Source organism: Phyllostomus discolor, chromosome 5 (genome assembly GCF_004126475.2).
Source record: "Phyllostomus discolor isolate MPI-MPIP mPhyDis1 chromosome 5, mPhyDis1.pri.v3, whole genome shotgun sequence".
Classification (NCBI taxonomy): domain Eukaryota; kingdom Metazoa; phylum Chordata; class Mammalia; order Chiroptera; family Phyllostomidae; genus Phyllostomus; species Phyllostomus discolor.
The window spans coordinates 125943142-125965741 of NC_040907.2; the positions used below are offsets into that span (position 1 = coordinate 125943142).

The following is a 22600-nucleotide window of genomic DNA, read 5'->3' on the forward strand; positions in this document are numbered from 1 at the left end:
GCGAGGCTGTCGGCCGCCCATCCGCTCATCTCCAGGGGCCGGAACTGGGGCTGGCTGTCCCCTGAACCTTGGGAAACCAGAACCCTGCCTGCCAGGTTTCCCTCTGTGGTAGCAGCAGATTTGCAAGGCAACAGCTCCCTAAGTGTGGCCAGCTCAGTGCTGTGAGCCTGTCTCCCCGAGAGGAACGGGGCCTCTTCACGGGAAGCTCTACCTCAGATGCACCCCTCACACATCCAAGCCCTTTTCGGTTCTTACGTTCACAAGGGCAAGCCCATAATGAGCACAGCCAGCCTCAAACACCCTCCAGAAACCTCCAAGAAGGACTTACTCTCCTCCTCTCCTGCCTCCCGGTAGGCTGTGGAGGAAGGAAGGTGGAACCAACGCTTTGGAACAGCAGTCCCTAAGGCAGGTGTTCCTGGCACAGCCTTTGGTGAGGACGGAGTGGAGGAACTCCCTGGCCAAGACTGTCAGTCATGGGTCAGAGGTCAAGGGTCAGAAGTTGGAACACATTAATGTGGTTGAGAAGGCTGAAACAGGTCACGGGCTTACCCTCCTCTTACAGTAAATTTCCGAGGACATGAGGAGGGATGCCAAGGACTGGAGGGCAACTGGCCTCCGTATTTTGAGCCTCAAGAACTTAGTAGAACTTCCCACCTGCTCCCCACCACCATCCACATGGGCTCTTACAGCTCCCAGGCCAAGGGGCTTAACTGGACCCTTTTGGATTAACCCCATTTCAATGGGATTAACCAGTGCCAAACGTACACTTTTCTCTACAGAAAGAAATAGCTCCTCGTACAACCCACCAAAACACCTCTTCTAAGCGTGCAAAGGGAGGCCCCGTATTCTGCCTGGGGAAGAGGATCTTGCTGACTCTCCCGTCACCTTCCCAGCTTCACTGCCTTCTGCCCTACACCTCAGGGTTCACCTTTGGCCAAGGTCCCAGAGGGCAGCCCCCCAACCCCTAGGCCACCTGAGCTGACCCTCCCAGAACCCTCTGTAGAGGGCTTCAGACCAGACCAGTCAGGGGCCTCGGGGGGCCTTGCCGAGGGTTCACAGTGACCCAAAATGCACAACATGTGGGTTTCCACAGCAAGCAGGGACCACCGGAGTGGCACAGGGTCGTGGCCCCCCTAGGACATGCGCATGTACAATCCTCACTTCCCGGGTTGCTCCTGAGGTCCTGTCCCTGGCCTGTCTGGGGAATGACTCAGAACCCAGAGTTGGTATAAAGATTATCATAAGCTAAGGTCATTTGAGATTTAATAGATGCAGAGAGAAGTTTTCTCAGAAATTCCCTCATGGGACAAAGCAGCAACTGGTGGGACACAGGCAGCCATGTGTCCTTTACTCAAGGGGATTTCATGGCCATAAAAAGGCTTAGACAAATATTATCACAAATTTTCTTATTTCCCATTTGTTTTCCTAGAACCTCATTTGTCTTTCCTAAATAAGCCTATTTTTCTTCCCCATAGAAGCCTTTTCTCCCCCTTAGGCCTCCTATTAAGTTAGATACATAAGCCCCATTGTAACCACCCCTTTGAGTTACTCATCACTGATCCCTCCCACGAGTACACACCTCGCACACACACATGAACTCTTCTCTTACTAATCTAGCTTTTGTCAGTTTAACTTGCAGGTCCCCAGACACTGAACCTATGAGAGTAGAGGAAAAGCTGCTTTTCTCCTCTGTCACCTGAGTCACCACCCATGGACAGCACCACCTGGCAGGAGGCTGCCGACCTCCGTGCCGAGGCTGTGGGGAGAGGGTGGGCTCTGAAGATGACAGAGCAGCACGCAGACCCCAGCCCCTCGGCTGACCAGAGTGGGGCCAGCAAGCTACCGTGTAAGGACACTGGGACAAACGGGCCTCTCCCAGGGTTGTGGGGAGACGTGGGTAAATGAGATCGTGCTAATGAGGAGTCCAGTTCCCAGTGGTTGCTCACAAAATGATTCTGATGATTTTCACAGTGATGTCACTTACACTTGTTTGTGGACACACAGCAGCACGAGTGCCCTGAGGGCAGGCACTGCGTTTTCTACTCCTGCTGGGCCTTTCCCTGCGGAAGCTGTTCCTTTGTCTACACGCTTCTGTGAACAAAACGGGGGCCACGTACTAACCCTGACAAGCTCAGGGGAGGCCTGAATGGTGTGGCCTTACAGACTCAGAGACCGAAAGCAACCGCATAGGATGGTCTGGACATAAAACTTCCTAACTAAAAGTGAGTCATCGTGAGCAGTCACATCCTGGCTTGTAGCTTCCTTGAGGTCAATCTTTACTAAGTGAGCTTGTCCACTGTCTTTTCAAATCTGAGATAACATGCCTTTGAAATGTCAGCGTAATCTCCTTTTCCAGACCCCTCGGGACATGCTCACCACAGCAGAGCGTGTGAAGACCAGAGAACCTCTCATTGTTATCTTGTTCCCAAACACCATCTGTGTGTGCTGTTAATATTAATCGTTAACTCTCCTGTGCCCACTGCTGTAAAAGAAGTATGTACCTCTCTGTTTTACTCTTTGTCCAGTTCCAGGGATTTCTCCACTTTGCTTTCTCCCACCCCCTTTATTTACCACCAGTGGATTTCACATAACCCTCTTTATGTCACCTCCTTTGATTGTAATGCATAAAATAATCTGAAAAGTGGCCATTCTCCAGAGCATTTTCTCAATTCGTTGAAATTTTGCTTCCCAGCAATTGTTGTCAGCTGGGCTCAGATAAGCTCATAAAAATTCTCTATAGGTTTTGATTTTTTTTAATTATATTTTATTGTTTATGTTATTACAGTTATCCTAATTTTTCTACCTTTGTCCCCTTACCCCCCAGACCCTGCACTCCCTCACACAATCCCCACACCATTGTCCATGCCCATGGGTCATGCATATGAGTTCTTTGGCTACTCTATTTGCTACGCTGTACTTTACATCCCCATGGCTATATGTAACTACCAATTTGTACTTCTTAATCCCTTCATCTTTCTCTCCATCTCCCTGACCTCCCTTCCATCTGGCAAGCATCAAAACATTCTCCATATCTATGATTATGTTTCTGTTCTGCTTGTTTATTTTGTTTTTTGGATTCAACTGTTGATAGATATGTATTTATTATCATTTTATTGTTCATATTTTTTATCTTCTTCTTAAAGAAGACCTTTTAACATTTCATATAATACTGGTTTGGTGATGAAGAACTCCTTTAGCTTTTTCTTGTCTGAGAAGCTTTTTATCTGTCCTTTGATGCTAAATGACAGCTTTGCTGGATAAAGTAATCTTGGTTGTAGGTCCTTGCTTTTCATCATTTTGAATAATTCTTGACAATTCTTTCTAGCCTGTGAAGTTTCTTTTGAGAATGCAACTGACAGTCTTATGGGAGCTCCCTTGTAGGTAACGAACTGCTTCTCACTTGCTGCTTTTAAGATTCTCTTTTTTATCTTTAACCTTTGGCATTTTAATTATGATGTATCTTGGTGTGGGTCTTTTTGGGTTCATCTTGTTTGGGACTCCCTGTGCTTCCTGGACTTATATGTCTATTTCCTTCACCAACTTAGGGAAGTTTTCTGTCATTATCTTTTCAAATAAGTTTCCAGTTTTTTGCTCTCTTTTCTCCTTCTGGCACCCCCATGATGAGAATGTTGGTATGCTTGAAGTTTTCCCAGAGGTTCCTTATACTATCCTCATTTTAATTCTTTTTTCTTCTTGCTGTTTTGATTGGTTGTGTTTTGCTTCCTTATGTTCCAAATCGCTGATATTATTCTTGGCTTTATTCACTCTATTATTGATTCCTTGTAAATTGTTCTTTATTTCAATTAGTGTATCCTTTGTTTCTGACTGGATCTTTTTTATGCTGTTGAGGTCCTCACTAAGTTCCTTGAGCATCATTATAACCAGTGTTTTGAACTCTGCATCTGATTGACTGCGTATCTCCATTTTGTTTAGTTTTTTTTTTCTGGAGTTTTGATCTGTCCTTTCATTTTGGCCATGTTTCTTTGTCTCCTCATTTTGGCAACCTCCCTGTGTTTGTTTCTATGTATTAGGTAGAGCTACTACATCTCCCAGGCTTGACAGAGTGGCCTAATGTAGTAGGTGTCCTCTAGGGCCCAATGGCACAGCCTCCCCTGTTATCCAAGGTTGGTACTCAAGGTGCCCTCACCATGTGGGCTGTGTATGGTTTAAACGTTTCCTACATGGAATCTTCACTGCCTGCTCTCCAGGAACAGATCCTGCTCCACCTTGCCCCTGCACACCACTAGGCTCCATTGGGGCCCCAAGCCAGCTCTCCCATCTCAGCAATTAGTCCAGAATGGCCACAAGACCCAACCTAGGCCAATCCTCCCTAGAAGAGCAGGAAGGATCCCTTTGCCTTTAGGTCCTAACAGCAGAAATGTCAGAATCTGGGGTTGCCAGGAGCCCCATTTCCCACCATAGGGAGAAAGCCTGGCTCCTGTCAGTTGATATCATCAAGTAGAGACCAGGGAGGGGGGAAAAGGAGAGAGGGTCTTAATGTGCCTGAAACCCTAGTCCCTGTTGTCCCTAAAGCTGCCTGTCCCACAGCTCTTGTAGGATTCTGTGGGTGCTGTCAGGACTTAAGATCACCTCTTTGGTTTAAGCTAATATGAGTTGGGTCTCTGTCACTTGCAAACACAGATCCCTGACAAACAATCACCTCTGCCTAATGCCTAACACTGGGGAGCCCACTGAGGCAGGGCAGTATCTGGCTTTGAACAAATAAGTAAATGATAGCCCAGACTGGGGGCTGAGGCCACCTGAAGGGGTTCCAGAAAGCCTGTCCTACCCTACCAGAATGTATAGACTTGGTCACACCAACCAAGAGGTATATAAAGAGAAGCTGAGCAATAGAATGCTCAATGGAAGTGCTCAGACAGGAGGGTTTCTCTAAAAGATTTGCGAACAAGTAAAGCATATGGCCCATGGGAGTTTTGTCTTTCTCAGGCTGCTCACCATCAACCATCCCAACCCTAAGTCTTCTCTCCACACCCCCGCTCCCCAGCCAGAATCTGGCAAGAGAGAGGTGGTAGTGAAGCTAACTTTTAGGGAGGGGAGGAAAAAGGAGGAAGACCCATCATTTAGTTGCTTAGGACAGTCACACAGCCAGAATCCGGGGTTTGTCCTGCCTGAGGCTGCCACCCCTCTAGCTCCAGGAGCAGGATGGAGCCTGTAAACTAGATGGGCAGTCGGATGCCCTGCCATCTAAGAAAAGGGCTCTCGACCTGGGAGCAAGTCCAGGCCTAGCACTCAGAGAATACAAATTCGTACTTCCACAGAAACTATGCATTGTCCACAGTGCACCTCTCAGCCTCACTTGAATCTGATCCTAGGAAACTTGTTTACAACTGAGAGCACTGTAGATAACTAACAGCAACACAGAATTCTTGTCTATAGACATGCAAGTTTTGTCTTCCCTTCCACTCTGTGAAAAATGCCAATGCTGCCTCTATTTGCACATTCATTTCAACATTCCTGATCTATAAATGCTTCTGTTCTTTGGTTCTCTTTGAACAGGTTATAACTCTGTCTGCTTCCCTCATTAATTAGTGAGTCGGGAAAAATCTTCAACACACATCATTTTTATTTTCTTTTTATTTTAGGCTCTTCAGCCCCAGCTTTGGACCCAGACTCCCAGCACCAGAGGGCCTCCTTAACCTCTTCCCCTCTCCTGCTCCTCCTCCTCTTCCACCTGCTGGCTCCTGGGGCCAACCTGGCTCTCCCACTAATGGGATTAGTACTCAGCTGTGTGGTCAGCTGTGTGGTCTTAGGTTGAACCAGTTATTTATAGAATGTGGGTGGGTGGTCCAGTGCTCCAGTGAGGTGGATGAGTTTCTAACATAGTCATCCTCCCTCTCTCCCTCTCTCTCTTTCTCCAACAGCCCCACATGGTAGTCTTTGCTCTTTGAGTCCCAAACCACATGCTCCGTAAGGGATAGAAGAATTAATAACCAAACAAAGAGGTGGCAGGAGCAGACTTTCTGGCAGCTCCTCTCCTCCCTGGGGCTCCTGTAATTGGAGCTGATTTCTACCCCTGCCTTTTCCCTAATGCTGGCATTTCAGATGGAACTCTGCTCTCTTCCCTTTTTCCCATCTCAGTGGATACTGGCCCCCTCCTCCTCACATAGATATCGTTAGCTTCCACGTGTACTGATCACCCATCAGGTGTTGGGCACTCTGCTGTGTGCGGTTGGGGTTCAAAAAAGTAGAAGAAAAGTCCCCACCCTCAAGGACCTCACTTTCAGAGACTTAGACAAAGAACTGCTTATACACATACACACTAAGACAAATACACGACTAGAACAATGGAACACATAACTTGAGTACTCACTGTGTGCCAAGAGTGTACTAAATACTTTATACATATTTAACCTTCACAAAAAAAAAACAACAGCAGATAGCATTATGAAAATATGGCGTCTCTCAGATGTTAAATATTGTAGGTGACACAAACTGAGGTATATGGCATCCCAGAACAAGTTCTCCAGTGGCCATCCTATGTCTAGTCCCTCTCTTCATTTGAAAAATTCTATTTCCTCCTCCAGAATTCAGTGATTGGTCCAAATGGGTAATCATGTGACCCAAAATTAGACCAATCAGAGTCCTGCCCTGGGAATTTTTACCTGGGAACTGGGGAGGAAACTTCTTTTGTCTCTGGCCACAGAGCTATGGAGATAGGAGTCAGCCTAACGTCGTTAAAGGCCAGAATCTGTCACATACTAAAGTTAGAGAGAACTAGGATGTCATAGAAGGGAACAGAAATCTCTAGTATCAATTACACTTACAACCAGCTCCATCGTGTCCCTCTCACAGTTTGGCCCATGAGCAAGCCAATAAATTACCCCGTTTATCTAGTTTGAGTTAGTTTTCCATCATTTACTACCTACAGAGTCCTAGGCAAGGCAGGTCTCTTGTGCAAGGTCACACAGCTAACAAGGGGCTGGCTGCATGCCCTCCTAGCAGTCACCTCGCCTACCATGTGGCCAGATTATGGACCCCAGCCAGCACAGCAGTGTTGTGCTGTTTTATTATCCTACAAATATTTCCAGGGGTCTGGCATGATCACGAGGTTGACACTTCTCATCAACTGTTGAGTTCCCAGAAGTGTGTTACCACTTTCCTCATGAGATCCATACCATTATTACCCCCAACTACTTTTGAGAGCTTATGCTATGGAAGGTACCATGCTATGTGCTGTTTAATGTCCCCAAAACCTTACATGGTGAGTATTGCTAATGCTGTTTTAAGAGCGGGGAAAGCGACTCTCAAGAACTTGCCCCCATGTTAGACTGAGTGTGAGGTGATTCTCTCCCAGCCCTGGCTCACCTGCAGTCATCTTTCGGTCTGCATGAGAATGCAGCTAACCAACTTCCTCACAGGCCTCAGGTCAGAGGGCCCTAATCTTAAGGCCAGTAGAGGCCCACACAGGGGTGGAGCCTTTGGCTTTTGAAAAAGGCCCCGCTTGAATTCTTTGGGACCCACCATGTGTATGGACCTTCCCTCTCAGCTCCTGTGTTCTAGATGAATGTCTATGATGAGCCATTGAGCTGTCATCTGCAGACTTGGAGGTGAAACCCCTGCCCTGTTGTCTCCTGTGGACATGGCATTTGCCCACCCACTGCCCTGCTTGCCTCCTCCTGACCAGACTCCAGGGTGCCTCAGCATGAGGAGCCAGGCCTGACCCCAGCATGCCACCTCCCTGCCTAGCTGCGTAGGAGAGAACCTGGGGTCCTGCCCACCTTCCCCAGCATCTGGCGTGGCCAGCACAGTTTCTACCACAGGTCCCACTTTCACCTACAGCAGTTCTCATCCTTCCCAGGATCACGGCCACATGCGTATCTGACAGGCCTTGTGCCGGAAGAGAAACAGTGTGGGGGCCACCTCTGACGCGTTCACCCCCCTCCCCTTCCTGGTCTCTGTCGTCTCTGCCGCTTTAGCATAGCGGCGCCCAGCTCTGAGGCACTCGCAGGCCACATGCAGTGCGCAGACAGATTCTGTTCAGCATTCACAATGGTTTTTCATGTTAACACTTAGCAATTGGCAGTTTCACTTAGATAAATGGATTTAAATTTTTCCATAAGAGGTTTTTAAAACGCACTGAAAACAACTGCATTTCTGACTTTTCTTGAAATGCCTTTCTGTGACCCGCACGTCTCCATGAGAGCCACCAGCAGCAGCTAAGCAGCCACCACCCACCTAGGAAAGGGCACAGCTCCCTGCTTCACCAGCCTTAAATTTGCCTGTGACCCTCATTTTCCTTGCTTGTCAGGTCTCTGTGAACACCCAAGGCCCACACTGTGGGCCTGAGCCCACCCCCGACCCACCCCCCGCAGGCTGAGAGCATCTAGCCAGGATCCCTGGCTGGCACTGCACATTTTCTCTGGATGAGAAGTCTCAGGCAAGTACTAGTCACTCCTGACCTAGACTCTGAATGTGTCCAAGCCCAGAACCCACTGTCCAAATGCTGCAGCTTGCCAGGGACTAGCGTGTGTACAGCTGAGGTCAGGCTGGGGTGGATGCCAGGCCAACTCAGGCCCATTTCACCACAGAACCCGCTGTCCAGCTGGACCAAGGAGCAAAGAGAGACTCCCCAAGTCCACCCAGAAAACACAAGCCTGAGACAAACAGTGCATACAGGACAATTCTGGTGGTCCCACCTGACCTCCAGCCCAGCCTCCCAGTCCCAAGGCTCGGGGACACTCACAATGTTCATGAGAGTGAGGACGTAGTTCTGCACGTGCTCCCTGCCGTGGAAGCGTACCACTGAGTCGTCCACTGCCAGCAGTACCTCGATGCTGTAGCTGCCCGGCTTGGCATGCCGCCGCTTCCGCTCTACTTCTCCCAGCTGGCCCCGAACCAGGCCCAGCAGGTTGGGAAGGTCGCCTGGGCCAAAGGCTAGAACAGGATGAGAAGAGGTCAAGGTCAAATCCACATAAGGGGCTGAACTATGACACTGCCCATCACCCCCACCCCTGTCCCTGCCACATGTGCCCTTCTCCCTGCTTCTGTAAACCCACAGAGCATGAGGGTTTGTTCCATACCAGGTCACTCATGAGTGGGAGCCCCTTTCCAGGCACAGGGCACAGCTGCCTTTGAGGTGACGAGTAGTAGAGAAGGGAGAACTGACCTGGGTTCCAGTTCCTCCTGGGTCCCATCTCACAGCATGTCCCAGCCAAGCCCTGCCCCAAAGCTTGCTATGAAAATCAAAGGTGGCAGTGGGTGGAAACATCTTGATAAAGAAAAACCTGTAATGTTCCTGTGGCTAATGCATGACATTTCAGGCACCCCGTAGCACGTCCCAAGCCTCTCAAAACCCAATCACTGCCAGTGACCCAAAGTCTCACCACCACAGCTTTGGCCTTTTGACTAAAAACAAAATATTTATATAAGTAGGATTTATTAACTTATATTATGTAATCTAGGAGTTGCCAAACTTTTTCTGCAGAGAGTAAATATTTTAGGCTTTGTGAATCATATAGCCTCTGTCTCAGCTATTCAGTTCGGCTATTAAAGCATAAAAGTAGCCACAGATAATGCATAAACAAATACGTGTTTCTGTGTTCCAATAAAACTTTATTGACAAAAACAAGTGGTGGGCCATTTTTGGTCCATAGGCCTTACTTCTTCTACCCAATCTAATCTACCTAATCTAACCTAATCTAACCTAATCTAATCCAGTCCTTACAACTCTATCAGTTTATTGTCCCCATTACACAGGTGAACAAACTGAGGTTCATAGTAGCTTGTCCAGGGCTGTCTGGATCCAAAGACCATGCTCTCTAACATCACTATGTATACTGCTACTTATAAAGGCAACACCTTCAACAATTATCAGTCATTGACACTATAGTCTGAATGAAGACTGAAGAAACATCTGTTGGCACAGTGGAATGAGGGTACATGAGGACACTACAGGGAAAGCTAAGAGAGCTGGAGAGAAGCCTGGGGTCTCTCAAGAAAGCTTCAAAGTCTTAACTTTTAATGCCTTTCCTGCCATCCCACCCTGAAGTTCTGATACTTGTTCTACTGATTTCTAAGAACATTCATTCTATCTACGGTTATTTGAGAACCTCACCAAGAGTGGGCTGGGACCAAGGCTGTAAAGGTGCCACCACTAAAATCCTAGAATGTATCCAAGGATGCAGCTACAGGAAGGGCCCCAATACTTAAAAGTGGATGGTGGGTAGGTGATGTGCAGGTGACAGGTAAGATGCCAGACTGCAGTAACACATGTCAAGGGCTGAGTAGGACTGTCTGGCAAAGGCTTTCATACCAAGTGCCAAAGCAGGATGGGGGTGTTGAAGGGGGCTTCTGGAGGAGGGGACATCTAAGCTGGGCTGACGGGAAGGAGGACAACCTGCTAGAGCATAGGAAGCAGAGGGAATGGTCCCTGTGAAACCCATTTGAGCAACTTTGTGAAGCACCATCCACAGTGTGGGTGACCCTTGGGGACGAGTTGTAAGATACCTTTGCAGAGACCCAAGTTCTGCCTCTAAGCCTCTGCTGACAGGTTCTTGAGGAACTGAAATCTGAGGACAGGGCCATAGGAACCATAGGACTCGGTGCTACTGTCTGTCTATTTCCCCTGTGGTTAGGGAGCTACAGTGCAAAGGGAAAAAAACACCAGACTTAAGGACTGAAAAAAATGTGTGGCCACTGGCCTACTGTGGAAACCGGAAAAAGGCGGCTGGCCCCTGGGCAATCACAGCCTGGCAAGCAGAGTCAAGCCCAGGTTGCTCTCACCTGCCCCTGAGGCCCACATGTCTCTCTCCACAGGCAACACTGCACAAGAGCACCTGGCAGCCCTGGGGCCTGGGCCTGACAGTGTGCACAGCAACCCACAGACGAACTGCTGGGAGAGAGGAGGGGAGCCCCCAGGAGGAGAGGAGAAGAAGGGACGAGAGCTCTCTCGGTGGAGTGGGGAGAACCTTCAGCGGTACCTGGAGGTTGACGAACTACAAGAGAAATGTGGATCTTGACCTTCATAGCTCTCCCTGCCCGGTCTGTCAAAGGGAGGCTCAGAGAGGTTGCCTGACTCATCCCAGGTCACACAGCGAGTTGATGGCAGAAGCTCAGAATGTAAACTCAGATCTGCCCCTCTCCCACTATCACTCCCCATCAGGGCCCAGCCGATACCCCCCTCAGCAAAAACAGTGAGGGGAGTTGGGGAGGGCCTGCTGGCGTCAGCCACTGACCCCGGAGATGTTCCACCCACACCCTCTTCTGTGTGTCTCTCACCCTTCAGGCCAAAATAGGTGACCCTCGAAATGTGGGGAGATGGGGGCAGCAGGCCACTGGGAGGCTTTCAGTGAGCCCACCCAGGCAGCCTCAAAAGAATGTAAAATGACGCAGCTGCTTTGAAAAACAGTTTGGCAGGTCCCCAGGAAGTTAAACACAGAACTGTCATAGGACCCAGAAATTCCACTCCTAGGTATACACCGAAAAGAATCGAAAACATGTGTTCCACCAAAACTTGCCCACAAACGTTCACAGCAGCACAATCATAAAGAAAAACACAGAGACAGCCCAAACGTCTATCAGCAGGTGGATGAACAAACCGTGCTGCGTCCATGCAGTGGAGCATCGCCCCGCCACAGAGGACTGAAGTGCTGAGACAGGCTCCGACACGGAGGGAGCGCGTGTGCTAAACGAAAGGAGCCAGTCCCAGGAGGCCACATACCCTGTCCTTCCACTTACACGAGACGTGCAGAACAGGCAAACGTACAGAGACAGAAGGTGGACTAGTGACTGATTGCCAGGGCGTCGGGCCAGAGGGAGACGGGAGTGACTGCTAGTGAACGGGTACAGAGGTTTTTATGGGAATTATGGAAATGTTCTGGAATTCGATAGTGGTGATGGTTACACAACATTGTGAATATAGTAAGAAACCACGGAATTATACACTTTAATTAAAATGGTTAAAATGGCGGATTTCATTTCAATTAAACATACACACACACACACAGCAGCCCTGGGCCCCAGCCTGGCCAGCTGCCCTGGCGTCGGGCAGCCCCAGCCTCCGGCAGCCCCAGCTCTGGCCTGGGAGCTGGAACTCTGGCCGCAGGCACACATGGCCCATTGGCATTCAGGAAGGAAGTGGAGGGTGGGAAGAGGTGACAGAGAGCAGGACCATGGGTTACGGAAGGAAAGGGTAGTGCTAGGAGTATGGGAACGCCTGTCCAGGGCACACCCTGCCAGGCCAAGGCAGGGTCCACAGGGAAGCCCCCGGGGGCCTGCAGTGAGGCCCAGCTCATACCTGGAGGTCCAGCCAAGGGAGTCTGTACCCAGGACTTGGAGTGGTTTGGATTTCCCACCAGAGTCCTTGAGAGAGAATCACTTAACTCTTCTTTGGAGCCCATCAAGGGTGTGGGGGATGCTGAGTATGTGACTGTGGGGGGGTGTGAGTGGGTATTAGCGTGTGTGAATGAGTATGAGTGAATGTGCAAGCTGTGTGACTGAGTGTGAGTGGGTGAGGTATGACTGGTATGTGTTGCATGTGAGTGAGTGAGTGTGTACAGGTGAGTGTGTGAGTGTGGGGGGTGCATGCATGCACTCCTCGGGAAGTAGCAGCCAAGGCCATACCCTGATGGGGACAGACAGAGATGGGGGAAGGTGCTCAGCTGGAGGAGATTCCCCCAAAGCCTGTATCCTGTGGCTAAGCAGGTGCTGACCAGCTGGCCCGGGCCTCTGAGGTGTTTCTCTGTGTGCCAAGAACCAAACCCAAAGGCTTGAGGTAAAACCTTTCATCTTCATGAAGAATAGTAAATGGAAGACAGGCGTACCCACAAATGCTTCTCCACACGCTGGGCTCAGAACCACTGCTGGTCTGAAACACAGAGTGAATAAGAGTCACAGGTTTCTAAGAAAGTCTTCCGTCGCCCCTTGTCTTTCCAAGGAAGAACTCCAACGGGCCCAGGGCAGGGCATCGCCACAGGCAGCCTGACAAGAGGGAGTCACACCGGAGTCCCGGCCAGAACTGCAACTCTGCCAGCTCAGCGGTCCGAGCTTCCCAGCCACAGACAGTGGCAGGCCATGGGGTGGGTTCCAGCCTCAGACCCGTGAGCAGGGCTTCCCCAGGGTCTCTCCCCAAAAGGGATTTATGGATTTTTGATTCAGAACTGGCTTCAAATAAAATGGAGCCCAATGAGCCTTGCCGTCCTTCCCTGCCATGATTGAGGGAAGGGTGCAGGTCCTCACCCTGCCCCTGCAATCCTCCCCAGCCCCCAAGGCTCTGCCCAGCCCCCTGCCCTCCACCCCATGCCACAGGCCCGCAGAGCCCTCCTCCTCTGGGCTAGTGCAGTGCTGAGGCTCTGCTTATGAGCAACATGGAGAGCAGCTGGAGCTTCAAAGGAGGCACTGTATGTGGGGACAACCGGTTTTCAAGCACTCCTTCATGCTATGCTCAACCCCACCAGGGCCCTGGCTGGACGGTGTGGTTGCTCGTGGCAGGCTTCTACCCAGGGCCTTCTCACGTCCTCTTGGCCGAAGCCTTCATGACCAGGCTAACTGGGACTATGAAGCTGGCCACGGGCCCGGGACCAGCACACACGGCATCTATTGCTTCACTCGCTCAGCCTTGGGTCCTGAGTGCTATGCCAGTCACCAGGGTGCAGGGATGCCTCTGCTCACAGGGGATCTCACCCTGCCATGTCAGTAGTCAGCCTCATAACTGACTAGTAGTCATTAAGCACCTACTGTATGCCAAGCTCCACTATCACTAATCCATACAATCTTAGAGGTAAACAACAATCCCTCCCACTTTACAGATTAGCAAATGAGGCTCAGAGGTGGCAAGTAACTTGCTAGGGTCACACACTAGACAGCACTGGAGACAGGGTTTTAAAACGGTCTAGTGGACACCAAGCCAACCCCGATGCCCTGACACAGGGCAGGTTCCCTAGGAGTGTTCTAAGAACTTCCTTCCTGTGGCTCCCAGAGGTTGAGTTGAGCATTAGGGGAAAGAGCTAACTGCAGCCGTTCCGCCTGCTACTTGGGCAGAGAAACGGCCTTGCAGAGCAACGCTGCAGTCCCAGGTTCCATTGTTCGGGGGCTCAGGTAGCTCCTCTGGCCCTCAGCTGCAGCCAGTCGTAGTTGCCTCTAAAACCCCGGGCACAGTAGGTGCAGTAGGTCTGCATGGCCCAGTCTCATGTTACAGATGAGAAGACCCCAGCCAGGCATTGAGGGGTTTAGGGCCTGAAGTTACCTGAAGACTCCGAGAAGGTATGGGCAGAGGGAGAGCTTGGGGGCCCTGCCCACAGCTTACCTTCGTTGTGGAGGTCCCCTCCAGGCTCCGCCCACTCCTGCTGGACGACTTCCCGGCGGTACACCACGTGTGTCCTCCCACTTGCCTCCTTGTCCTGCTGCCCCCGCTCCAGAGGCTCAATGAAGTAGTCGGTGACATCTGTACGGATGAGGCCGGCCTGAACCAGGGATGCAGCAAGCAGAAGGGGGAGAGAGAAGAGTCATGAATACATGGCACAGTACAAGTGAGCATTAGTGAATGCACACATATGTGACCACATGCATGTGACCACAGGTAGGCAGGCTGTTCTCCCGGGGTCCTGGGGAGCTATGGCATCCCTCAGGCCACTAGGAGGGGTCAAAGGAGCTGTGTGAGGGAGCCCATGCCAGTTTCGGGAACAGCAGACCCACTTTCACTGTGCTGTGCACTCATGGGGTGCTACACACGCTTCATGTAAATGACAGGTTCTGGTGCTTAAAGGGGGGCCACTGCCATGAGGATGAGGGACACGCACATACCCCAGGGCACTGCACTGCACCCCAAAGCACTGCCACCGTCACGGGGGGTTGCCTTTGCCTGCAGGCAGAGGAGAAACCCCTATTGGTAAGCCTCCACTATCTCGAAGGTGGGAGCTGGCCCCCGCTCCAGCACAGAGTGCTATTATTTCAGATTTAAGGCACGTGTGCACGCTGGCCAGGGAAAGCAGCTGTTCGCTGGCTGTAACGAGCCGGGATCGTGCCCCGGGAGCATGTGCTCTGGTTTTAATCTAATTTTTGCCTGCATCAAAATAGTCTCTTTTAAAAAATCAGGTATTGGCCTTGGAAATAAAAACATATAGCCTTAGCCAAGCCCAGCCCATGTGTTATGAGGCTCCAGTGGAGGCAATAATCCCCGGGGCACTGAACCTATGACTAGGTGTGTGTGAATGTGTGTGAATGTGCGTAGCTGTGCAGCCCTCCCCCACCCCACCCCCAACCCATGGGTCCGCCTGGTAAGAGGACTAAGACCTGCCCTCCTCCCACAGTGCCTGGAAAATGGAAGGCAATCCTTAACAAATATATGTTTGTTGGATTCCCTCACTCCTTCAACAAATATCTATTGAGTGCCTACTGCATACCCACACTGCTTCGGGTGCTGGGAGTACAGCTGTGAGCACAAAGCAGCGAATGGAGAGACCATTTTTATAAACGTGCTGGGCCCTCCCTGTCCAAGGAGGAGTGCCTCTTTTCCAAGCAGCCACTTTATGAACCTGAAACCCACCAGTTTCCCCAGTTTTCCTGCCTCAGCCTGCTTGAGGTTGCTTCTTAGGGACCCCCTGTGAGACCTACAGAGCGTGCCCCAGCAGCGGCCAGTCCTTTCCATGCCCCTTCCAGCTGGAGCTCTGGGTCTGACGGAAAACCCCACTTTGGATCAAAACCAAGATGGCAGCCTCCTGTGTCTCACCAACTGACCCAATCAGGAGGCCAAACATGTTCTAGGGGAAAAGAGCGGCATTATACCAGAATAAGAGTGGGGCTTCCCAGGTAACCATCTTGTAAGGCAACACTCAGTTGTCTACAAAAGTTCCAGTCTGCTTATTAAAATGTCAACAACAAACCTTACATTGTGCATACTTCCTTTCATTCAAAGCGACTTTACTTTTTTGCCTTGGCACCTGCTATGTGCCAAGGGCAGGGAGAAACAGATCATAAATAAAGCCCAGCTTTCGGCTGTGAGCTGCTCATCACCTGGAGGGAAGGGCCCGCAGAGGAGCAGAGTGTGGCCACGTGTTGGGCTTGGTGCTGTGGTGGGCAGGTCTGACTGAAGGGCGGGTATCCATCAGGCTCTCAGGGGCAAGGGGCAGACATTCAACTTGAACCCTCTTGGTCCCAAGTGGAGTGTATTGGCCCCATGACAGACTATGGCAGGGCAGACACTCGGCTCCCTCTCCACCCTCCTCTCAGCACCCTCTGCAGCAGCTCTGTTCTCCCAGACAAGGCTACGTAGCCCACTCTTGTGGACACATCTCCAGCCCGCCACCAGAGACAAGGAGGCTCTCCTTCCATAGCCCGACCTGCAACAGCCCAAGGGAAACTGTGGTTGGCCCAGCCTGAGTCGCATGGTCACCCTGGGACTCACAGTCCCTGCTACACCCCCATGGCCGGCAGAAAGGTGACGACTACATCAGAAAGGAGAAGCTGTTGGGGGCGGGCAGAAGAAGCCCACCTGAGCTGGAAAGGGTATGTCAGGTAGGGGCCTGGGCAAGGGGACGGAAGCATGAAGGCAGTATGGGGACCTGAGAGACATCCAAGATCACGGGCAGAGGCTGAGCCGGAACGTGGACAGCGTGGCCCGGCCGAAGGGCCTCTGCCACAGCAGCCCAGCAGAATCCCTGAAGGAAGGCTGTCTTCCAGGGAACACAGGGCCACGGGGCAGAAGGGCCCAGGGCATTCCTCACAAAGCTCCTGCAGCTCTGTGGCCACGGGGCCTGTGACAGGACTCTCAGCCCAGCCCCGCACCCATCGCATCCCTCCTGTCGTACCCTGCTCTGATACCCAGGGGGATCGTTCTGCTCTGTTCAAGGCCAAGCAAAGCAAGAGACCCTCACAGCCCCACTCAGAAGGCCTGCGCTTCATCCAGGCTGAAGTCTACAAACCCAGGCTCGCCGGGCACTGCAGCCTTTGCTGCCCTCCAGAAGCAGGCTGACAGTAGACTTCTCCAGGCCAGGGGGCAGAAGACCCCACTCAGCCACTACTGCACACTGGGCCACGTGGCATGGAAGTCTCCCCCATTCTGAGACTTGGTTAACCAACTACACAAGGAGGATTCTTCCGGGATTCCCAGAAGAATTCTGCCTCACCACCCAGTGACTTGATTTGGCCACCAGATCTCAATGCCCCATATGATGGTGGCAGGTTCCAGAATGATCCACACAGCCCTAGGCTGGGCCGCAAGGCTCTGCCTTCCAGCCCACCCCTGCCTGCCCACAAGCCTGGGCCACACCAGCCTTCAAGATCGTCACACCTGCCCCAGTTTAGGGCTTCAAAACCTCAACAATGTCACCAGTTAGGGCACCTCTAACTTTCGTTTGGATGCCTCTAGTGATAGAGAACTCCCTCGCTCAATATACAATCTTTTCTGTGTGAGGATACTCACAATGTTTTGCTTAGCTAAAGCATACTTACCTACATGCTACCCTTTATAAAGAGTGTGTCATAATAACGGGATCTGCCACTTATACTTACAGATTTTATTGAGTCTTTACAACAATCCTATGAAGTAGCCACAAATATTAGACCCATTTCATGCATAAGGAAACAGGCTTAGGATGGCTAAGTAACTTATCCAAAGTCACCTAGCAAGTAAGTGACAGGCCTAGAACAAGAGCCCAGCTCCGTGTGGCTCTTAACCACTAGGCTGCATCACCACAGGCCATCCTTGGGCCCTGCTTCTGCCCTTCAGGGCCCCTTGGAGTGAAGAAACTTTCCTGTCATAGTCCCATTTGCAAATCCCTGGGCCTCTGGTCTGGTCTGACCTTGCAAAGCAAGCAAGATATTCCACCTCTGGGCAAAACAAACACACACACACAAACGAAAAACACCGCTGTCCTGGAAGCCGGTCCTCCTCCCACCCTGGCGGGAGATGGGGAGAGGTTTCAGCCATCAGCACTCACAGGAACAGAGTCCTTCCACTCCCCAGGCGGGGCAACCCCAGCAGGAAAGGGTTCTTACCCGCACACCATCCTCATCACACCCTCAGCGTCCCACCCTCAGCACTCCTCTGCCCGAGTGGAGTCCAGCCCCACACTGCCCACTGGCTTCTCCCCAGGCAAGAGTGAAATAATCTCTGTTTTCCCCACCCTGCTATAACTGTTTAGGGCTAAGACAACCCTGTAATATGCAACCTGGACAGTAAGTTTCCAGCCCCTCTGTGCCTGGGGGTCCCAGCAGCCCCCACCCCAGGATCAAGGGCAGAACTTCCCCAGCAATTTTCCTTGTCCATTTTGTGCATCGTGTCCAGTCCTGACAGGCAGTTCTTGTCCAGGCCTGGGTGCCCCTCAGCCTCAGAGGGAATGGGCAGGCAGGCCCAGACACCAGATCAGGCCGCAGACTTGGGCCAGCCCCTCCCACGAGGCCCTCGGTTTCCCATCCACGACACGAGAGATTGGCCCACGATCCCCTCCAGCTCTGCCCTGGCCAGGAAACTGGGCCCCGCGCAGGGCAGACAGCCTGGCAGAGGGAGCTTTCTGGCTCTCTGCTTCCCTGCCAAATTACTCCTGCCTCTCGATTTATGAGATGTTTATGTTTCTGAAAAGTGGTGGCTAATTTTAAAGCTCTAAAGTCAACTCAGCTTTCTGTGTAAGAAATAAAGGGGGGTGAGATTAGTTCTACTTAGTTGGAAAAGAAATGTCAACCATATCTGTTTTTACCCATATCTTATTCTTTTGGAAATATAATAAATAAGTAGAAAATACATGTTAGAAAGTTTCTTTATGCAATAAAAACAAAATAAAACAAAAATAGCTGGTCACAACCAATTGAGTCCATGCACTAGTCAGACCCTCAGGCTATTTTTCTGAATGGAAACTCCAATGGGCAGGCTGGCCCCTCAGCCAAGCTGAAGACCCTTTAATATAACTGTTTTTGAGGGGCTTTTTCTAGGAGGTGACCAGCTGATGGGGGAGGCCTGTTTGATATCACCATGGCATTGTTTTAGTCGCAAAGGTGACACCTTCTGCTGCCTCTTCATGCAGAGGGCCCAGGCCATGCCAGTTGAGGTTTTCCAGGCCTACTTCCCCTCAGGGGAGCCCCCAACTCCAGAGTGTAATTCCAGGGAGCGAAGGACACTTGTCAGGGTCACAAGAGAGCTGCATGCTGGCTTAGAAACCACCCTGTGCCCTGTCCCGGGGCTGTGACTGAGCAAGTTCAGTTGTCAGCAGTAGCCATCGTCAGGGTGAGGATCCAAATATTTTAGCGGATAACTGGAGCCACAGTATTTTGGAATTAGCCTGCATGCATGTAAACAAACACATTTATTCTAAAATTGCATGTACTTGCATGTAAATTGGGAGGCAAGGGTACAGGACCAGCAAAGAGAAGTCCCAGGAAGGCATCCCCAAGGACTGGAATGCACGTCCTTAGATGGTGCAAAACCCCAGGCTCCGGCAAGGGCAGGGCTCCATCGGTGCTGAGTCCAATGCAGAGACAACAGGCAAGGACCCAGCCCGGGGTCCAGACGGGGCAAGCGGCTTGGCTCTGGGACGGGGGATCCTGAACCCACATTTGCACCCTCAGACTCGCCAGCTCCTTTGAATGCCAGGAGGAAGCATTTCAAGACGGCAGCTCCAGCGGAGCCAGGTCTCCTCTCCTTGTCCTTCCAAGGCTGGCCTACGGGGTGCCTCCCAGAAGACGAAGGAGCAGGGAAGGCCTCCTCCCACCCAACCATCCCACCACCTCCCAAGGAGAGCGTCTTCTTGGGCCCGAACTTGTTCTGGAAATTCCATTACGAGAGTTTTACTGCCTGCTGTGCTGTCTCAGGTTCTAGGCTTCCAGCAAATTCAGCTTGAAACTGTTCCACTGTAGGAAATGAAAGAAAACCCAGCAAGTGGCGTCTGCGGTGAGGCACACAACTGGGAGTGGAGTGAGAATCAGAAATGGCTTCCACCAGGTTCTCCCCAAACCCAGCAACCTGCTTCTACGCCAGCCGCTGCCAACCACGCTCCCTCCCTGACTCCCCGAACCCCTCCCAGGACCATATCACCCACTCCCACCGCAGCACCCTTGACCTCAGCAGTCTCCTTCCCTCCCCCCTCTGCCCTGCTCACTTACCCCTCCAGCATGCTGGCTCCACTACTGTTAAACTTCATCGGGACCTCCAACGTGTGACCCTACCACTTCATCACTGTCATTCCCTGGCCCCCCACCAAGTCCTCACACCCCTTCTCACCACCTGGGACTTCTTGGTCTAGAATCATAATTCCCCTGTAAACATGCATAACTCTCCCCTCCCCCTCCCCCTCCATCCCACTTTCCCAGAGGAGCTGCTGCCCTGGTTCAACCCACCAGCCATGCACTCCATGTCCACACACTGATGGAGAAAACGCACATGGGACCCACTGGTATCCCTCAAAACCAGTGGTCACAACTCTCACGTAAGCATGCTGCTGGCCAGGGATTCTGCCGGGCCTCCCTGTTCTGTCCACGTTCCAGCTCTCCCAGTGGCTTAGACTCCCAGCACTGCCCCACCCTCACCCTCTCCTGTTTTCAAGGAGGAAGCAGACACCATCAGGAGGGCCCTACCCTGTCCTCGCACCACCCCATGCTCAGGATCGCCTCCTTTTCACCTCCTCGAGGACCCGGCTCTGGCAGTCAGTATGCTCTTTCTGGCATCGCCACACTTGCTCCCTCTCCTGATTGTTCTCATCCACACACAGGTGCACCCAGGGACCTGCCGTCTGGGAAACTCCCTCCCTCACTCCCTCCCAGCCCAGAGCAGCTATTGCCAGTCTCTGCTTTCCTCCCAGGCAGAAAGAGGTATCTACACTCGCTGCCTCCACCTCCAGGTCTCATGCCTCCCCTCTACCCACCCCACAGGGCCTTCTGGAGCCACCACTTCCTGAAAACTGCTCTCATCCGGGCCACCTGTGACCTCATGTGCCCAGAGCCAGCCATCAATTCTTTGTCCTGGTCTCACTCAGCTCCTCCAGCCACACATGCCCCCTGGAAATTCCCCCTGATCCCATGGCTTTAAGTACCGCGTATGTGCTTTTCAGAGAGCTCCTCGATTACATCTCCAGCCCTGACCCCTCCCAGAATACACGTAGGACTGTCTCACAGCCTTCTCGATAGAGACCCCGGCCTCTGCTGGGCACACCAAACTTTGAAGCAGACGTAAAAGCAGTTTGGAGATACCTCAAAAATTAAAATGGATCTGCCTTTTGACCAGTGATCCTACTTCTGGGAACATCTCCGAAGGAACCCAAAACACTAATTTGAAAGAACATAAGCAGCCCTATGTTCAGTGCATCATTATACACAATCACCAGGATATGGAAGCAGCCCAAGTGTCCATTAATAGATGAGTGGATAAAACAACTACAGGATATTTACACAGTGGAATACTATTAGCCATAAGAAAAGAAGAAAATTTTACCTTTTTGATGGTATAGATAGACCTGGACCATGCTGTGCTAAGTGAAATAAGCCAGTCAGGGAAAGACAAATGCCATACGATTTCACTCATGTGGAATCTAATGAACAAAGTGAACTAACAAGGACAAAGGGGACAGACTCATAGACAGCAGGATGACAGCTAGTGGGGGGTGGGGAAGGGTAGTGGGTGGAGGGATTGAGCAGAAAGGAAAAAGGATTCATGGACATGGACAATAGCGTGACAATTGCTGAGGGGAGAGGAGTATTAGGAGACTAAAGGGTAAAGGGAAAAAATACAATACAGATTAAATAAAATACAAAACGCAAATAAAAGCAGACCTTTTCCTCCCTAGCTGTCCTCATCCCAGAAAATGGCACCATAATGTTCCCAGCCACTCAAGCTGAAAATCAAGATGAGTGGTGGGTCCAGAGATGGGGTGTTTTCAAATCCTTCCCCCATCTCTCCCACCATCCATCATTCTGTCAATGTCAAGTCAGCTGAAAGCCACATCCTACATAATCTGCAGGTTCTAGAACCTCTGATGGGTCATTCTAGGCCACTGTCTCTGAGTCACGACAGGTGGGAGGGAGCCAGCTCCACCCCACACACCCCCACACCCTGGGACCACCACTCCTGCCAGGACTCGCTGAGGTGGCCCAGATCCTTTCTGCCCTCAGCATGCCCTTATGTCTTCAGGAAGCACTTACTGCAAGCTGGACGTGAGGGGGCTGGGCGTGCGCATAAGGTCGTGAAAGGCCAGCCTCTGCCCTTCCGATAAGGGCCTTGTATCTAGAACATATAAAGAACTCATACAACTCAATAATAAAAAGACAAACAACCCCATTTAAAAATAAAAAAGAATCTAAGTAAACATTTCTCCCAGGAATACATACAAATGACCAATAAGCATGTGAAAATGGGCTTGACATCGTCTGTCGTTAGGGAAATGCAAGTCAAAACCACAGTGAGACATCCCTCCATACCCACTAGGAGGGCTGGAATCAAGCAGTCAGATAGTAAGTGTTGCCAAGGATGTGGAGAAACTGGAACACTGTACACTGCTGTTGAGAGTGTAAAGTGATGCAGCCGCTTTAGAAAACAGTCTGGCAGTTCCTCGAATATTAAACAGAGCTACCATATGGCCCAGGAACTCCACTCCTTGGTATATACTCAAAAGCAACGAAAACATACGCCCACACAAAAACTTTATACAAATGTTTGCTGCAG

General features: G+C 51.1%; 1 protein-coding gene across 8 annotated transcripts in view; it reads right to left on the reverse strand.

Moving 5' to 3' along the window:
* The window catches only part of ADAMTS14 (ADAM metallopeptidase with thrombospondin type 1 motif 14), an 85615-nt gene that overhangs the window by 42538 nt on the left and 20477 nt on the right, over nt 1-22600 (reverse strand). For all 8 annotated transcript variants that reach the window (XM_028512726.2, XM_036026847.1, XM_036026843.1 and 5 more), the window contains exons 3-4: nt 14264-14420; nt 8705-8895 (exon numbers count right to left, since the gene is read on the reverse strand). In XM_028512726.2, the coding sequence (XP_028368527.2) occupies nt 8705-8895; nt 14264-14420 (348 nt within the window). The remainder of the gene's footprint in view (nt 1-8704; nt 8896-14263; nt 14421-22600) is intronic.